Source organism: Lepidochelys kempii, chromosome 8 (genome assembly GCF_965140265.1).
Source record: "Lepidochelys kempii isolate rLepKem1 chromosome 8, rLepKem1.hap2, whole genome shotgun sequence".
NCBI lineage: Eukaryota > Metazoa > Chordata > Testudines > Cheloniidae > Lepidochelys > Lepidochelys kempii.
The window spans coordinates 106,899,288-106,917,590 of record NC_133263.1 but is presented as its reverse complement, the minus strand read 5'-3'; the positions used below and the strand labels follow the sequence as shown (position 1 = coordinate 106,917,590).

The 18,303-nt window shown below is 47.8% G+C and overlaps 1 protein-coding gene across 3 annotated transcripts in view; it reads left to right on the top strand.

Annotated features, from left to right (window-relative positions):
* The window catches only part of ST3GAL3 (ST3 beta-galactoside alpha-2,3-sialyltransferase 3), a 389,973-nt gene that overhangs the window by 273,107 nt on the left and 98,563 nt on the right, over positions 1-18,303 (top strand). For all 3 annotated transcript variants that reach the window (XM_073357969.1, XM_073357970.1, XM_073357971.1), the window contains one exon: positions 8,516-8,579. In XM_073357969.1, coding sequence (XP_073214070.1) covers positions 8,516-8,579 — 64 coding nt within the window. The remainder of the gene's footprint in view (positions 1-8,515; positions 8,580-18,303) is intronic.

The following is an 18,303-nucleotide window of genomic DNA, read 5'->3' as shown; positions in this document are numbered from 1 at the left end:
GCAAACATCCACGGCATCCGTAAGCATTGTTGCATTGTCCAGCCCATTGGGAGTATAATTGGCTGGCTGGAGAGGGAAGGAGGGGGTTGATGCTGAGTAATTTCCTCAAAGCTGCCCTGGCATTTGACTGCCCACGTTTCATGGGAGTCGCTGAAAGCTGTGACCATCAGATGCTGTTCGGTGACCTGTGTGAAACAAGTTTGGTGATTTGAGTCCACTTCCCAGTGGGAAGGTGTGTGCTTCACAAAACCATCAGAGCTGTTAATATGTACAGGTCCTTTTGTTGGCAGGCTGAGGAGAGAGGCCAAGCATTGAATAGGTTTTGGAGCATGAACTCCCCTTCCACCTCCACAGGGCAGGGGAGACAAATGTTGGCAGGGGCTGGAGAGAGCTGTGTGGTGACGCTGACCATGCTTTGCCTGTTCTGTGGGCACAGGAGTTCAGTCTACGAGTTAAATGGAAAGTGCTAGGGAACCTTCCCATATGTGTATTTACTGCTCCTGCTCTCATAATTTTCTTTTTTTTTAAATAGCCCAATACTAAAGCAAGGAGCAGAGGCAGCTAAAGCCCTTCACAAAATGAAAATGCAAGGGTAACCAGGAACAGATCCTCCACATGTGCTCTCTGAAATCTTGCACTGCTCCAGTCTGTGATTCCCCATTCCTTACTGTGTTGAACTCAAGTAGATCAAGCTTCCTTCTTGGGCCTTGTCTACATTTGAGAAACTTACCATGCTAAATATCATGTGGTCAGTCTCTTCATCTCAGCATCATCAGGATTTGAAGCAGCCGATTTGACTCCTGTGTCAAGGACAGCATACTACCCAACCTAGATCTTGCTACCCTTCCCCACCTTTCCGGGATAGGATATCCTATTTCCTGGATGCCTGGCAGTCCATCACCTTGGCCACATGGGAGCTAAGCACAGTGGAATCAGGATATCCTGTATTTTCTTTATATCCTCCCACCTGCCTAGCCACTCCCTCTTCAGCAACCCCTCTCACAAGTCTTTACAAAGATGAGATGTGCAGACCCTACGTTCCTGGGAACCATAGCAGTGGTTCCATTTCTAAATGCATAGAATTACAGGGTTGGAAGGGACCTTAGGAGGTCATCTAGTCCAACCTCCTGCTCAAAGCAGGACCTAATCCCCAACTAAATCATCCCAGTCAGGGCTTTGTCACGCCTGACCTTAAAAACCTCTAAGGAAGGAGATTCCACCACCTCCCTCGGTAACCCATTCCAGTGCTCACATGAAACCCTGACCCAGAATCAGGTAGTCTACGAATGATTTAGCACCAGGTTCCCCACGAACATCTGGTGCGCAACCAGTGAGAGGCGGCTCCCTTCTGTCCGCACTCCGGTCCTGACATGAATGGCTTTCATAGAATCATAGAATATCAGAGTTGGAAGGGACCTCAGGAGGTCATCTAGTCCAGCCCCCTGCTCAAAGCAGGACCAATCCCCAATTAAATCATCCCAGCCAGGGCTTTGTCAAGCCTGACCTTAAAAACTTCTAAGGAAGATTCCACCACCTCCCTAGGTAACGCATTCCACTGTTTCACCACGCTCCTAGTGAAAAAGGTTTTCCTAATATCCAACCTAAACCTCCCCCACTGCAACTTGAGACCCTTACTCCTTGTTCTGTCATCAGCTACCACTGAGAACAGTCTAGATCCATCCTCTTTGGAACCCCCATTCAAGTAGTTGAAAGCAGCTATCAAATCCGCCTTCATTCTTCTCTTCCGTAGACTAAACATCCTCAGTTCCCTCAGCCTCTCCTCATAACTCATGTGTTCCAGTCCCCTAATCATTTTTGTTGCCCTCAGCTGGACTCTTTCCAATTTTTCCACATCCTTCTTGTAGTGTGGGGCCCAAAACTGGACACAGTACTCCAGATGAGGCCTCACCAATGTCGAATAGAGGGGAACCATCATGTCCCTCAATCTGCTGGCAATGCCCCTACGTATACATCCCAAAATGCCATTGGCCTTCTTGGCAACAAGGGCACACTGTTGACTCATATCCAGCTTCTCGTCCACTGTAACCCCTAGGTCCTTTTCTGCAGAACTGCTGCCTAGCCATTCGGTCCCTAGTCTGTAGCGGTGCATGGGATTCTTCCATCCTAAGTGCAGGACTCTGCACTTGTCCTTGTTGAACTTCATCAGATTTCTTTTGGCCCAATCCTCTAATTTGTCTAGGTCCCTCTGTATCCTATCCCTACCATCCAGCGTATCTACCTCTCCTCCCAGTTTAGTGTCATCTGTAAACTTGCTGAGGGTGCAATCCACACCATCCTCCAGATCATTTATGAAGATGTTGAACAAAACTGGCCCGAGGACCGAGCACTCCACTTGATACTGGCTGCCAGCTAGACATGGAGCCATCGATCACTACCTGTTGAGCCTGACAATCTAGCCAGCTTTCTATCCACCGTATAGTCCATTCATCCAGCCCATACTTCTTTAACTTACTGGCAAAAATACTGTGGGAGACCATGTCAAAAGCTTTGCTAAAGTCAAGGAACAACACGTCCTCTGCTTTCCCTTCATCCACAGATCCATTTATCTCATCATAGAAGGCAATTAGATTAGTCAGGCATCACTTGCCCTTGATGAATCCATGCTGACTGTTCCTGATCACTTTCCTCTCCTCTAAGTGCTTCAGAATTGATTTCTTGAGGACCTGCTCCATGATTTTTCTGGGGACTGAGGTGAGGCTGACTGGCCTGTAGTTCCCAGGATCCTCCTCCTTCCCTTTTTTAAAGATGGGCACTACATTAGCCTTTTTCCAGTCATCCGGGACTTCCCCCTATCGCCATGAGTTTTCAAAGATAATGGCCAATGGCTCTGCAATCACATCAGCCAATTCCCTCAGAACCCTCGGATGCATTCATCTAGACCCATGGGCCTGTGCATGTCCAGCTTTTCTAAATTGTCCTTAATCTGTCCTTTCACCACTGAGGGCTGCTTACCTCCTCCCTACACTGTGTTGTCCAGGACAGCAGTGTGGGAGCTGACCTTGTCTGTGAAGACAGAGGCAAAAAAAGCATTGAGTACTTCAGCTTTTCCCACATCACCTGTCGCTAGGTTGCCTCCCCCATCCATTAAGGGTCCCACACTTTCCCTGACCACCTTCTTGTTGCTAACATACTTGTATGTTCTTGTTACCCTTCACATCCCTTGCTAGCTGCAAATCCAGTTGTGTTTTGGCCTTCCTGATTACATGCCTGCATGCTCGAGCAATATTTTTATACTCCTCCCCAGTCATCTGTTCAAGTTTCCACTTCTTGTAAGCTTCCTTTTTCTGTTTAAGCTCATTACAATTCTTCATCCTGCCCTTTGGCCTGTCATCAACACCAAGGATCTTTACCAGGTACTTGGCAGTAGTGGCAGCTGACTTTCATTAAAGAGACATCACATGTATCCTTATCTACATGACTGGTTGGGTCGGGGTCACTCCAGACACCAGATACAGGTAGCTATCCATCAAACTTTGTCTGTTCAATGTCCTGGGCCTGAAATGAAACCAAGAAAAGTCAATGTGATCATCTTTGCAAAAGACATAATTCATCAAGATTACCTTGGACTTGACCTCTGCCAACACATTTCTGCCTGTTTCCAGATTTCAGACCATATGAGACCTCCATGTGTCCCTCAAGGACCATCCTCAGACCACTGTGAGGGGATTGTCTCAGGGTCCTAGGTCATGTGGCAGCCTGTGCTCGAGTTGTGCGCAATATTCTGTGCACGTGAGCACTTCCTGCTTCACATTCAGGGCAAAACTGTCCAGGTACTTAGTGACAAACTCGGTGGTAATTTATGTGAGCAAGCAAGGGGGTGTGAGATCAGACAGCCTCTGTTGGGAAACAGGAAAGTTGTGCAGCTCTTGCATTGGAAGCTCAGTTGCTCTCAGGGTGTCTCACTTGCCAGAGGGACAAAATGACCTGGCAGATCTTCAGAGCAGATCCTTCAGTTCAGACCATTCTGACAAAGTTCCTCCTCTGCCTTGGTGGGTCCTGCGCTTATTGGCGGATTTTCTCACCTCAGAGGTTCACGGCAGCCCTCAGTTTGGCCACTTTCATGGCTCAAATCTGCTGTTCACTCAGTTAGCCTCGTCACTGGCCAGCATGGGGAAAGGAAGAAGAACAATCCCCGCAGTCTCTGCTGATCCACCTAGTGGATTGGGGAGCAGGCCAGAGACCTTCCCCTCTGGTGGAACCCAGAGTCCAGTTCAACTCCTCCGGTATCAAGTAGGGAGTTGGGGGGGAATGGGGGGAATCCGGACCCGCCCTCTATTCTGGGTTCCAGCCCAGGGCCCTGTGGATTGCAGCTGTCTACAGTGGCTCCTGTAACAGCTGCGTGACAGCTACAACTCCCGGGGCTACTTCCCCATGGCCTCCTCCCGACACCTTCTTTATTCTCACCACAGGACCTCCCTCCTGATATCTGAGAATGCTTGTACTTCTCAGTCTTCCAGTAGTATGAGTTCTCACTCTCAGCTTCTTGCTCCGAGCTCCTTGCACGCACCACAAACTGAATTGAGCTCCTTTTTAAACCCAGGTGCCCTGATTAGCCTGCCTTAATTGATTCTAGCAGCTTCTTGATTGGCTGCAGGTGTTCTAATCAGCCTGTCTGCCTTAATTGTTTCCAGAAAGTTCCTGATTGTTCTGGAACCTTCCCTGTTACCTTACTCAGGGAAGAGGGACCTACTTAACCTGGGGCTAATATATCTGCCTTCTGTCACTCTCCTGTAGCCATCTGGCCCGACCCTGTCACACCGTGCATGGTCTCAACACAGATATTCTGTCTTGGATGTTCGGTAAAGGGGGGGTTTCTGTCAGTGAATCTATTTGTGACTTGGTGGAACAGTAAGTGTCCTTGGTTCTGTTCCAGGGTGGGTCAAAGCCCTAGATCAATAGCAGAGGCTATCTTGATTCCACGGGACAGAGATCTGCTGTATGCTTACATGCTAGTATCTCTGATTCTTAAGGTCATTCTCAAGTTCAAGAAAGATCATGGCAGAATGATCCTTGTAGCCCAGCCAGGCCGAGGCAGATGTGGTATTCAGACCTCTGCTAGCTCAGCAACCCTGGCCGTTACTGTTAACTGTAGACCTCATACCCAGGGTCTTGGCCAGGGGCTGCACCTGAATCCCCAAGTGCTGGTCTTGCAGCATGATGCATCAGTGGTTCAATGCAGAGGAGGCACATTGCTCAGTAGCAATCCAGAAAGTTCTTCTTAATGGCCTAAAACCACCCACAGGAGCTACTTACCCAAGTAGCAGAAGTGTTCTCCATCTGGGCAGCTTCCCATAAAGGGTCCCTAGCTCAGACAAAGATTTAAACAGTTCTGGACTATCTCTTGCATCTTAAGGTGTCAGGTCTAACCATCAGCTCCATTAAGATGCATCTGGCAGCCATCTCAGCAGCCCACCCTCACATAGATGGTAAGGCTGTTTTCACTCTCCCTATCACGACCAGTTTCCTGAAAGGTCTCAGTAGATAGCTTCTGCCTGTCAGGGACTCAGCTCCTTCTTGAGATCTCAATTTAGTTTTGTGTGCTTTGATGGACCCTCCTTTCAAGCCTATAGCCTCATGCTCCCTGCCATACCTGTCAGTGAAGATCGCTTTCCTCATGGCCATCACCTCCACCAGGAGCCATTTTTTCGAATGATCCAGGAAGGTGGGAGAACTGAATGCCTTGGTCACTGATCCATAGTACACAGTTTTCTACAAGGACAAGGTTCAGCTTAGGCCACACTCAAGTTTCTCTTGAAGGTGGTATCTGATTTCCACCTGAATCAGTCTATCTACCTGCCAGTGTTCTTCCCAAAGCCACGTAAGCCGAAGGATAAGCGAAGGCTCCACACCCTAGTCATGCATCGAGCTCTGGCTCTTCACTTGGATAGGACAAAGCCCTTTGGAGTTTCTTCCCAGCAGTTTGTTCCTTACACAAAGCATACGGGAGGTCAACGAGTCACAACTTAACGATTCTTGACACCCTAACCCTGACCCTCTTGACAAGCTCACAGCACACTTAACCATGTTCAGACTTGGCAGCGTTTGTGGCTCACGTCCTCATTGTGGATGTCTGCAGGGTGGCAACATGGTCTTCCATCCCTACGTTGACCAGACATTATGCACTGTCTGCAGCATCGAAGGAAGAAGCAAATGTAGGGAAAGCAGCTGTCTGGTCCCTCTTCCATGAGACTCTGAGCCCCACTGCCTGGAATAACAACTTGCGGGTCCCCTATAGTGTAATGGACGTATATAAGCACTCAAAAAAGAAAAACTGGTTCTCTGAGATGTGTTGCATATGTCCATTAGAAGACCCGCTCTCCTTCCCCAACGCGTTGGACTCTGCCATCGGCTTCCAGTGCGAAAGAATGGAAAGAGGGTGGGAAGGCTCCACCCTTTATACCTTCGCTTCAGAGCACAAGGACCTTGCCTATGGGCAGGACTGCGAAAAGCATGAGGGAAAACTCTCAAGCACTGTGCACAGGACACTCACGGCGTGATGGACGTATGCAACACATCTCAAAGAACAACAGTTACGAGACGGTAACACTTTTTTCTGGGATCCAGGATTAGGCACCCAAAAGGCATTACAGCTGAAGATGTGGAGAGCAGCACTAGTATGGACATGGGGCAAAACTGCAATGGTTCAGAATGCAAATTGGCATAGCTAGTGGGAACACACCGTTTGTGGCTACACTGGTACAGTCTCACTGATTCAGTTCACTAGAACAGCGGCAGCCTCAGTCTTACATTATCCAGCACTTCCTTCCAGAAAGGCTATTCCTCTGGTTGGCATTACTTTTCTGGGTTACAAAATTGTCTGCCATGCAGTTTAGGAAGTTCTTGAGTCTGAATGTTGGGTTGTGATTGTTGTTCAGCAAAGCTCTCCCCCATGGCCAGTCTTGGTGCTCTGTAATAGATGACCAGAATCATTTTTTGTTGTTTTTCCATCCATCCTTGTATCATTACACTGAGTTTCACCACCTGACCCTTTACTCCCAAGCAGCTCTCCCAGTGCACCTTTATCCTGCCCTGCAGGAGAGGCTGCTAATTTAAGTGGTGGGATGAGAAAAATGGGGGATTTCATGATAAGTGCTGTAGTCCGATGTAACCAGTATGCTGTACAGTATAGTATGGGTTTGACTGGAACATGCCAGGCACCACTGGATGTTGGCTAGAAAGGTGACAGAATAAAACTCAGCTGAATTCATCATCCATTTGATGATTAGCTGGGTGGTTTTGCTGTCTGAAAAGTTGGAAGTGGACTCTGCAGCTCATGAAAGACTGCCCTTTTATGCCTTTCTGGGAGACAGCTTGGGAATTGCAACCCTCATAATGCATGCTTTCCAGCAAATGTCAAAGTCTGAGCCATGAGAAGTAGTGGCCTATGGCATGGGGCCTTCTGTGGTCACAAGCAGCCTGGCACTGTCACAGGAAGGTGGGCAGGAGACCAATGGCTGGAGAGGAAGTCGGAAGGCAGCTGCTGTGATCAGGGCAGCAGGAATCCTTCAAAGGAAGCAAAATGGAATAAAAGGGGCTGTTTTGGTGGTAAAATATCCATCTTTTGTAGTAAAAAACAACCCAGCATGGTTTCAAAGCCTCCTCCGATAGTAAATCTCAGGTTCTACCAGTGAGGTAGGTGGCTGGCAGGGACGACCACCATTGCTGATATCTCTTTTTCAGAACAACCCCCATCCTGCTAATGGAGCACATGGCCTTTGTCTTGGTTACCTCCACGTGTTAGTCACACCACCTTGTTGCGGCTTTTCTTTCTTTAGATTGTAAACTCTTTGGGGCAGGGACTGTCACTTATATGTATATACAGCATCTAGTGTGTTGTGGTTCTGATACTCTGTACTCTGCTGTACTGCAAATAATACATAACAGGTTTCCTTTACTAGGCAAATTCTCATTTTAATTCTCCCCTAAATGTGCCAAATTCCGATCCCCCTGTAGTAGACGATCTCTATTAGGCACCCATTTATGTTAGTGTGTGAGTGGTCGTTAAACAGATTTCACTTCAGTGAATCTTTTTTAACATTACAATGCCTTTGTGGGGGGAGGGGAATAACTCTGCTTCTACAGTTTGTGGTGTGAATTCTAAGTTGGTGTAACTTGCACTTTCTTCTGGCTCCTTCAACATGAATGAGACACCAATTTAGACTGTGTTAGACTTGCTTATTCAGACTCGTATCCCCTTATCAACGACATGTAACTTACACCTCACCTCTGAATGTGGCACATGAGATCCCCTTGAGTTCAAGTATCTCACACCCTGAGGATCTAGACTTAGAGCACCAACTAGGAGGATATGGGAACATGTAAATTTCAGTGGGTTACCACTACTCCTAACCGACACTTACCGTCAGCTCCTCTGAGTGTAAATTGCACTTGTAGACTCCCTGACTTACTCCACCTTGCACATGAACTTCATTAAAGGTGAAAACTTGTTTGGAATGGTCTGACCTTTCTAATGCCTTCTTTCCTTTCTCCCCAGATAATCTTATCAAAGCCATCTTGTCAGCAACCAAAGAGTATCGCCTCACTCCAGCCCTTGACAGGTAAGACGAGACCCTTCTGAAGCAGAAGGAGCAAATAGTGACACTTCATCACATTTCCTACACACAGTCTCCCAGGAAGTGTCTGTGCTTTGGACATAGGTCAGGAGCTGCGAATAGAGTTCTCATTCCAGTGAATTCTGGAAGCTTTGTTAGCTCAAACATACAAAAGTATGTTTACGTTTTGACTGCTTCCTAATTGTTTGCTTCTAAAAGCACAAAAATAGCGTGCACCATTGCATAGCTACCTCCTCCTACAGCAGTAGACTGGCAACACAACCAAATCACGCAAAGGTATTCAAACAAAAGAGAAGGGGTGCAGCTTATTCTGACAAGAACAGTTCACTAATATCTCACCTGAAAGCTGGTGGTGTGACTGCAGTGGTTGAGATGGTGACAAGATGGATGTAGGAACTTGCCTGGGGACTTGGAGGTTTGAGCTGGTATAATGCATATTTGTGTATTCAGAACACGCTCCTTCAGATTTTCTGGTCTTATCATAGAGCTTGTTCTGGAAAATCCTTGGCATGTTTATGATCAGCTGTCTGATTCTTTACCCTCTGCATTCTGACCCTTCCCTTCTTTTTTGACCTTCAGCCTTGAATCATAGAAGATTAGGGTTGGAAGAGACCTCAGGAGGTCATCTAGTCCAACCCCCTGCTCAAAGCAGGACCAACCCCAACTAAATCATCCCAGGCAAGGCTTTGTCAAGCTGGGCCTTAAAAACCTCTTAGGATGGAAATTCCACCCCATCCAGTGCTTCACCACCCTCCCAGTGAAATAGTTTTCCAACCTAGACCTCCCCCACTGCAACTTGAGAACATTGCTCCTTGTTCTGTCATCTGCCACCACTGAGAACAGCCGAGCTCCATCCTCTTTGGAACCCCCCTTCAGGTAGTTGAAGGCTGCTATCAAATCCCCCCTCACTCTTCTCTTCTGCAGACTAAATAAACCCAGTTCCCTCAGCCTATCCTCGTAAGTCATGTGCCCCAGCCCCCTAATAATTTTTATTGCCGTCTGCTGGACTCTCTCCAATTTGTCCACATCCTTTCTGTAGTGGGAGGCCCAAAACTGGATGCAATACTCCAGATGAGGCCTCACCAGTGCCGAATAGAGGGGAATAATCACTTCCCTCAATCTGCTGGCAGTGCTCCTACTTATTCAGCCCAATATGCCGTTAGCCTTCTTGGCAACAAGGGTGCACTGCTGACTCATATCCAGCTTCTTATCCACTGTAATCCCCAGGTCCTTTTCTGCAGAACTGCCGGTTAGCCAGTTGGTCCCTAGTCTGTAGCAGTGCATGGGATTCTTCCGTCCTAAGTGCAGGACTCTGCACTTATCCTTGTTGAACCTCATCAGATTTCTTTTGGCCCAATCTTCAAATTTGTCTAGTCATCCCGGACGCTATCCCTATTCTCCAGTGTATCTACGTCTCCCCCACATCTCAGTGTCATCTGCAAACTTGCTGAGGGTGCAATCCATCCCATCATCCAGATCATTAATGCAGATGTTGAACAAAACCAGCCCCAGGACAGACCCCTGGGGCACTCTGCTTGATACCAGCTGCCAACTAGACATTGAGCTGTTGAGCCCGACAATCTAGCCCACTTTCTATCCACTGTGACGGGACAAGGCCAGATGGCTATAGAAAAGTAGTGGGAGATAGATATATTAGCTCCAGGCTAAACAAATCCTTGCTACCAGGATAAGTGAAATGGCAGCTGCTACAGGTCAATTAAGACACCTGGGGCCAATTAAGAACTTTCCAGAAGGCAGGGAGAAGGCTAGGTTGATTGGGACACCTGAAGCCAATCAGGGGCTGGCTGAAACTAGTTAAAAGCCTCCCAGTCAGTCAGGTGGGTGTGCATGTCAGGAGCTGTGGAAGGAAGTTGCTCTGTTGGAGAGGCTGAGTAGTACACACCATATCAGGCATGAGGAAGGAGGCCCTGAGGTAAGGGTGAAGTGGAGCTTGAGGAAATGAGGGCTGCTGTGGGGGAAGTAGCCCAGGGAATTGTACATGTCATGTTTCTAAAAGGTCAGCTACCATAGCTGATACTATTAGGGTCCTTGGGCTGGAGCCCGGAGTAGAGGGTGGGCCCGGGCTCCCCCTCCCCCCCACCTTTGCCCCCTGATTAATCACTGAGACCAGGAGACAACAGAGACTGTGCAAGGAAGGATAACTTCTCCTCACCTCCCTCGCTGGCTTATGATGAAAATGACTCAGTAGACTGTGACCCTTGTCTCTAGAAAGAGAAGGGTTACGTGAAGGGTCACAGTGAGCCTCTGAGGCTAACGAAATCCGCCAGGAAACACGGGACCCATGGAGGCAAGGACAGAGCTTTGTTACACCACCCTTATAGTCCATTCATCCAATCCATACTTTTTTAACTTGCTGGCAAGAATACTGTGGGAGACCATATCAAAAGCTTTGCTAAAGTCAAGATATATCACATCCACTGCTTTCCCCGTATACACAGAGCCAGTTATCTCATCATAGAAGGCAATCAGGTTGGTCAGGTGTGACTTGTCCTTTGATTAACTCCCTCACTAAGTGTCAATTTCTGGACCTGGGGTAAATTTTTTCAGAAGCTCTTAGGTGACTTAGGAGCTTTTGAAAAATGTTAGCCCTGTTCTTTACTGAACATTCTCCTGCTTTGATCTCACACTAATAAGGCTCTTGCTTTCTGACCAATTCATTTTTTGCCTCCTGACCCCTTCTGAGCTTCCAATCAGACTTTCCATGATCACCAAACTCATCAGCATTCCTGACATCTCTGCAGCTGCCAGCTGCGTCCCCATTCCCCTCTGCTCCCTTGCTTCCAGAGCAGTAGCTCCGCTGTAGTTAAGGTGGGGAATTGCTTACTGTTTAAAATATCGCTAGTCCAGGTGCTCTAAAATGCACATCTGGGTCCAAAATCTGCTGACTCAGCTTATGCTGAAATTTCCTGTGCCTCATGGGAGTGTGGGGTGGGCAGGCTTAGCGGTCCAAATTTGGGGTTATTTGAGAAAGAGGCTCTTGAGATACAGCCGCCTTTTTAAAAATCATGTGTTTAGAAAATTACCTGGCTCTTAACAGGGGGATTTTGGCTCACACGTGGGGCTCATACAGTTGCTCTGATCCTCCCCAAACTGATCTCACCCACTCAGAAATTCTCTCGGGTAGTGCACAGCTTGCACTGCTCCTTTGGGGAAGCGATATTTCCAAAGGTGTTGGGGGTGAAGTTTGTAATTCCAGCTCAGTTTGAGCTGAACTGACACACAAAAGACTGTGAAGTGCACATGTGCCACAAGACTGATGCTCTTTTGCAGGTCAGAGGCTTTGCAGGCAGACTTATGTCACAGTAATTGGGTGTCTCGAGGTGACATGCTGTGGCCCTTTAACCTGAGCAGCATCTATGGCCTGTGATTTTGAGTCCTAACCATAGCAGTTTGTTGAGAATGTTGTGCGTGTTATGTCATGTCTCTGCCTGCGTTCATTAGAAGGAAGTACGCCCTTGTTAAGGAAGTTTTTCCCTGAGACCAAAACTTCTGGTTTAAGAGCCAATATTTCAGAGTTCTCTAAAATCCACCTGCAGACTCTGATTCTACTGTAGATGTGTTGTCAAGGAAATTAGCCTTAATTTAACAGAGAAGAGAAAAGACTCTAGTAAGCAGTTAGGGTAATATAATAGCAAATCATGTTCCTCACCTGTTTCTTGAACAATGCGACTGAATGGGATCAAAGGAAAGCAAGTCATCAAGGGAAGTTCTAGAGAGCTGGAGAAGCTATTGTTGCACCATTATTTTAAAAGGGAAAATGAGATGACATGAATTATTATAGACTGATGAGCTTGACATCAGTCCTGGGCAAAATCATGGAAAGGTTAATATGGAATAGAATCAGTAAAAAGATGGTATCTTAACGAGTGCAGATTAACATGGGTTTTATGGAAAATGAATCTGGTCAAGTAAATTTGGTATTTTTTATGAGATTACAAGTTTGATTGATTGATAAAGGTAAATCTGTTGTGTCGTTAGACATCTGTAAGGCATTTGACTTAGTCCAAATGACATCCTGCTCTAAAACAAGTGTCACTATACAAGATCAATGTAGCCCATATTATATGGATTAAAAGCTAATTAAATGAGAGATTTCAAAAATTAATTATAAATGGGAAATCATTATCTAGTGGGTGTGTTTATAGTGTGTTCCGGCAGGGATCTGTTCTCGGCCCAATGTTGTTCAACATTTTCATCAGTGATATGGAAGAAAATAGAAAATCAATGCTGGTAGAACTTGCAGATAACACACAAATTGGTGGAGTGGTAAATAATGATGTGGACAGGTCAGTTATAAAGACTGCTCCAGATTGCTTGTAAACGGGGCTCATTTGAGCAACATGCATTTTAACAGAGCCAAATGGAAGATGAGATATCTAGGAGCAAAGAACATGGGTCACACTGATAAGATGAGAGATGGTCTCCTGAAAGTCAGTGACACTGAAAAGGACTTGGGGTTGATGGTAGATAACCAGTTGAACATGAGCTCCCGGTGTGATGGTGTAGCTAAAAGAACAAATGTGATTCTGGGATGCCTAAGCAGGAGGATATTGAGTAGTAGACAGGTGGCATTACCCCTCACGTGGCACCAGTGAGACTGTTACTGGTTTCAGCACTTCAAAAAAGATGTTGAGAAATGGAATGAGTTCAGAAAAGAGCTATACGAATGATTCAAGGTATGGAAAATCTGCCTGAGAGTGAGACACTTGAGGAGCTTAATGTCCTTGGTTTATCCAAGAGAAGGTTAAGAGGTGACTTGATCGTGATCGAAAAGACATCTTTTAAAAATTGGCAGCCAGATCCTACTGAGGCAAACAGAAGGGAGCATAAATCCTGGTAAGTCAAATGCAAAAGTAGAATCAGGCCGGCCCCAAAAGAATTTGAAGAGCAACTAGCAAAAGACACAGAAACTAACAGCAATTTTTTAAACAAATATAATATTGCATGCAGGAAGCCTGCCGCACAGCCAGTGGGGCCACTGGACAATCTAGGTGCTCAAGGACGATAAGGCCATTGCGAAAAGCTAAATGAATTCTTTGCATTGGTCTTCATTGTAGAGGACGTGAGGGAGATTCCAAAACCTGAGCCATTCTTCTTAGGCAGTGTTTCTCAAACTTCATTGCACCGCGACTCCCTACTGACAGCAAAGTTAGCACATGACCCCGGGAGGAGGGGTGCCAAGGACAGAGCCCAAGCCCCGCTGCCCTGGTTGGGGGGAGAGGGGGCCACAGCCCTAGCCCCGCTGCCTTGGTTGGGGGGAGAGGGGGCCGCAGCCCGAGCCCCGCTGCCCTGGTTGGGGGTGGAGCTTGGGCTTCAGCTTCTGCCCCGGGGCCCAGCAAGTCTAATGCTGGCCCTGGCAACCCCATTAAAATTGGATCACAGCCCACTTTGGGATCATAGAATCATAGAATATCAGGGTTGGAAGGGACCTCAGGAGGTCATCTAGTCCAACCCCCTGCTCAAAAGCAGGACCAATCCCCAATTAAATCATCCCAGCTAGGGCTTTGTCAAGCCTGACCTTAAAAACTTCTCAGGAAGGAGATTCTACCACCTCCCTAGGTAACGCATTCCAGTGTTTCACCACCCTCCTAGTGAAAAAGTTTTTCCTAATATCCAACCTAAACCTCCCCCACTGCAACTTGAGACCATTACTCTTTGTCCTGTCCTCTTCTACCACTGAGAATAGTCTAGAACCATCCTCTCTGGAACCACCTCTCAGGTAGTTGAAAGCAGCTATCAAATCCCCCCTCATTCTTCTCTTCTGCAGACTAAACAATCCCAGTTCCCTCAGCCTCTCCTCATAAGTCATGTGTTCCAGACCCCTAATCATTTTTGTTGCCCTTCGCTGGACTCTTTCCAATTTATCCACATCCTTCTTGTAGTGTGGGGCCCAAAACTGGACACAGTACTCCAGATGAGGCCTCACCAATGTCGAATAGAGGGGGACGATCACGTCCCTCGATCTGCTCGCTATGCCCCTACTTATACATCCCAAAATGCCATTGGCCTTCTTGGCAACAAGGGCACACTGCTGACTCATATCCATCTTCTTGTCCACTGTCACCCCTAGGTCCTTTTCCGCAGAACTGCTGCCTAGCCATTCGGTCCCTAGTCTGTAGCTGTGCATTGGGTTCTTCAGTCCTACGTGCAGGACCCTGCACTTATCCTTATTGAACCTCATCAGATTTCTTTTGGCCCAATCCTCCAATTTGTCTAGGTCCCTCTGTATCCTATCCCTGCCCTCCAGCGTATCTACCACTCCTCCCAGTTTAGTATCATCCGCAAATTTGCTGAGAGTGCAATCCACACCATCCTCCAGATCGTTTATGAAGATATTGAACAAAACCGGCCCTAGGACCCACCCCTGGGGCACTCCACTTGACACCGGCTGACAACTAGACATGGAGCCATTGATCACTACGCATTGAGCCCGACAATCTAGCCAGCTTTCTTTCTATCCACCTTATCGTCCATTCATCCAGTCCATACTTCTTTAACTTGTTGACAAGAATATTGTGGGAGACCGTGTCAAAAGCTTTACTAAAGTCAAGAAACAATACATCCACTGCTTTCCCTTCATCCACAGAACCAGTAATCTCATCATAGAAGGCGATTAGATTAGTTAGGCATGACCTTCCCTTGGTGAATCCATGCTGACTGTTCCTGATCACTTTCCTCTCATGTAAGTGCTTCAGGATTGATTCTTTGAAGACCTGCTCCATGATTTTTCCAGGGACTGAGGTGAGGCTGATGGGCCTGTAGTTCCCAGGATCCTCCTTCTTCCCTTTTTTAAAGATGGGCACTACATTAGCCTTTTTCCAGTCATCCGGGACTTCCCCGGTTCGCCACGAGTTTTCAAAGATAATGGCCAATGGCTCTGCAATCACAGCCGCCAATTCCTTCAGCACTCTCGGATGCAACTCGTCCAGCCCCATGGACTTGTGCACGTCCAGCTTTTCTAAATAGTCCCTAACCACCTCTTTCTCCACAGAGGGCTGGCCATCTATTCCCCATGTTGTGATGCCCAGCGCAGCAGTCTGGGAGCTGACCTTGTTCGTGAAGACAGAGGCAAAAAAAGCATTGAGTACATTAGCTTTTTCCACATCCTCTGTCACTAGGTTGCCTCCCTCATTCATTAAGGGGCCCACACTTTCCTTGGCTTTCTTCTTGTTGCCAACATACCTGAAGAAACCCTTCTTGTTACTCTTGACATCTCTGGCTAGCTGCAGCTCCAGGTGCAATTTGGCCCTCCTGATTTCATTCCTACATGCCCGAGCAATATTTTTATACTCTTCCCTGGTCATATGTCCAACCTTCCACTTCTTGTAAGCTTCTTTTTTATGTTTAAGATCCGCTAGGATTTCACCGTTAAGCCAAGCTGGTCGCCTGCCATATTTACTATTCTTTCGACTCATCGGGATGGTTTGTCCCTGTAACCTCAACAGGGATTCCTTGAAATACAGCCAGCTCTCCTGGACTCCTTTCCCCTTCATGTTAGTCCCCCAGGGGATCCTGGCCATCCGTTCCCTGAGGGAGTCGAAGTCTGCTTTCCTGAAGTCCAGGGTCCGTATCCTGCTGCTTACCTTTCTTCCCTGCGTCAGGATCCTGAACTCAACCAACTCATGGTCACTGCCTCCCAGATTCCCATCCATTTTTGCTTCCCCTGATAATTCTTCCTGGTTTGTGAGCAGCAGGTCAAGAAAAGCTCCCCCCCCTAGTTGACTCCTCTAGCACTTGCACCAGGAAATTGTCCCCTACGCTTTCTAAAAACCTCCTGGATTGTCTATGCACCGCTGTATTGCTCTCCCAGCAGATATCAGGAAAATTAAAGTCACCCATGAGAACCAGGGCGTGCGATCTAGTAGCTTCTGCGAGTTGCCGGAAGAAAGCCTCATCCACCTTATCCCCCTGGTCCGGTGGTCTATAGCAGACTCCCACCACTACATCTCTCTTGTTGCTCACACTTCTAAACTTAATCCAGAGACACTGCAGTTTCGTACCGGAGCTCTGAGCAGTCATACTGCTCCCTTACATACAGTGCTACTCCCCCACCTTTTCTGCCCTGCCTGTCCTTCCTGAACAGTTTATAACCATCCATGACAGTACTCCAGTCATGTGAGTTATCCCACCAAGTCTCTGTTGTTCCAATCACGTCATAATTCCTTGACATCACCAGGACCTCCAGTTCTCCCTGCTTGTTTCCAAGGCTTTGTGCATTCGTATATAAGCACTTGAGATAACCTGCTGATCGCCCCTTATTCTCAGAATGAGGCAGGAGCCCTCCCCCCACAGACATTCCTGCCTGTGCTTCCTCCCGGTATCCCGTTTTCCCACTAACCTCAGGGGTTTGGTCTCCTTCCCCCGGTGAACCTAGTTTAAAGCCCTCCTCACTAGGTTAGCCAGCCTGCTCACAAAGATGCTCTTCCCTCTCTTCGTAAGGTGGAGCCCGTCTCTGCCCAGCACTCCCCCTTCATGGAACACCATCCCGTGGTCAAAGAATCCAAAGCCTTCTCTCCGACACCACCTGCGTAGCCGTTCGTTGACTTCCACGATTCGACGGTCCCTACCCAGGCCTTTTCCTTCCACGGGGAGGATGGACGAGAACACCACTTGCGCCTCAAACTCCTTTATCCTTCTTTCCAGAGCCACGTAGTCCGCAGTGATCCGCTCAAGGTCATTCTTGGCAGTATCATGGGTGCCCACGTGGAGAAGCAGGAAGGGGTAGCGATCCGAGGGCTTGATGAGTCTCGGCAGTCTCTGCGTCACATCGTGAATCCTAGCTCCTGACAAGCAGCAGACTTCTCGGTTTTCCCGGTCAGGGCAGCAGATAGATGACCCAGTCCCCCGGAGTAGAGAGTCCCCGACCACCACCACCCGCCTCCTTCTCTTGGGAGTTGTGGTCGTGGAACCCCCCATCTCAGGACAGTGCATCTCATGCCTTCCAACCAGCGGAGTCTCCTTCTGCTTTCTCCCCCCAGACATATCATGTGGTCCACTCTCCGCAATGGTACCTGTGGAGAGAACATGAAAGCGGTTAGTTACCTGTGTCCGCGTTGCTGGAACCCGGACATTCCCCCTTCTTCTTCTGGAGGTCACATGTTGCCAAGCTTCTTCACTGGCCTCTTGGCTCCGCTGTGCAACCTGCTCTAAATCTTTAGAGCTTTGTGCCCGTAGAAGCATATCCTGACTTTTGTCCAGAAAATCCTCCGTTTCTCATATGCAACACAGGGTCGTTATCTGTTGCTCCAGACCTTCAATCTTCTCTTCCAATATGGAGACCAGCTTGCACTTTGTACAGACAAAGTCGCTTCTGTCCTGTGGAAGAAAGACAAACATGGCACATCCAGTGCAGGTCACAACAGCTGAACCCCCCCCCCCCTTCCATATCACCTTCCTACTATGAGCTTCCTCAGAGAAGTTGGCAAGATGTAAGCGTCACTGGGCTCACTCTAGGCGAACTCCCAGGCAAACTCCTGCTGTGTGCTGCTCTGCTGTTCCCCGCTGCTCAGCTGGTTCGCCCCTGACCCACCGTTTGAGAACCGCTGTTCTTAGGTCACAAATCTGAGGAACTGCCCCAGATTGAGGTGTCAGTGGAGGAGGTTTTGAAACTAATTAATAAGTTAAAAAGTCAGACGTCACCCCGACCAGATGGCATCACCCAAGACATCTGAAGGAACCCAAATATGAA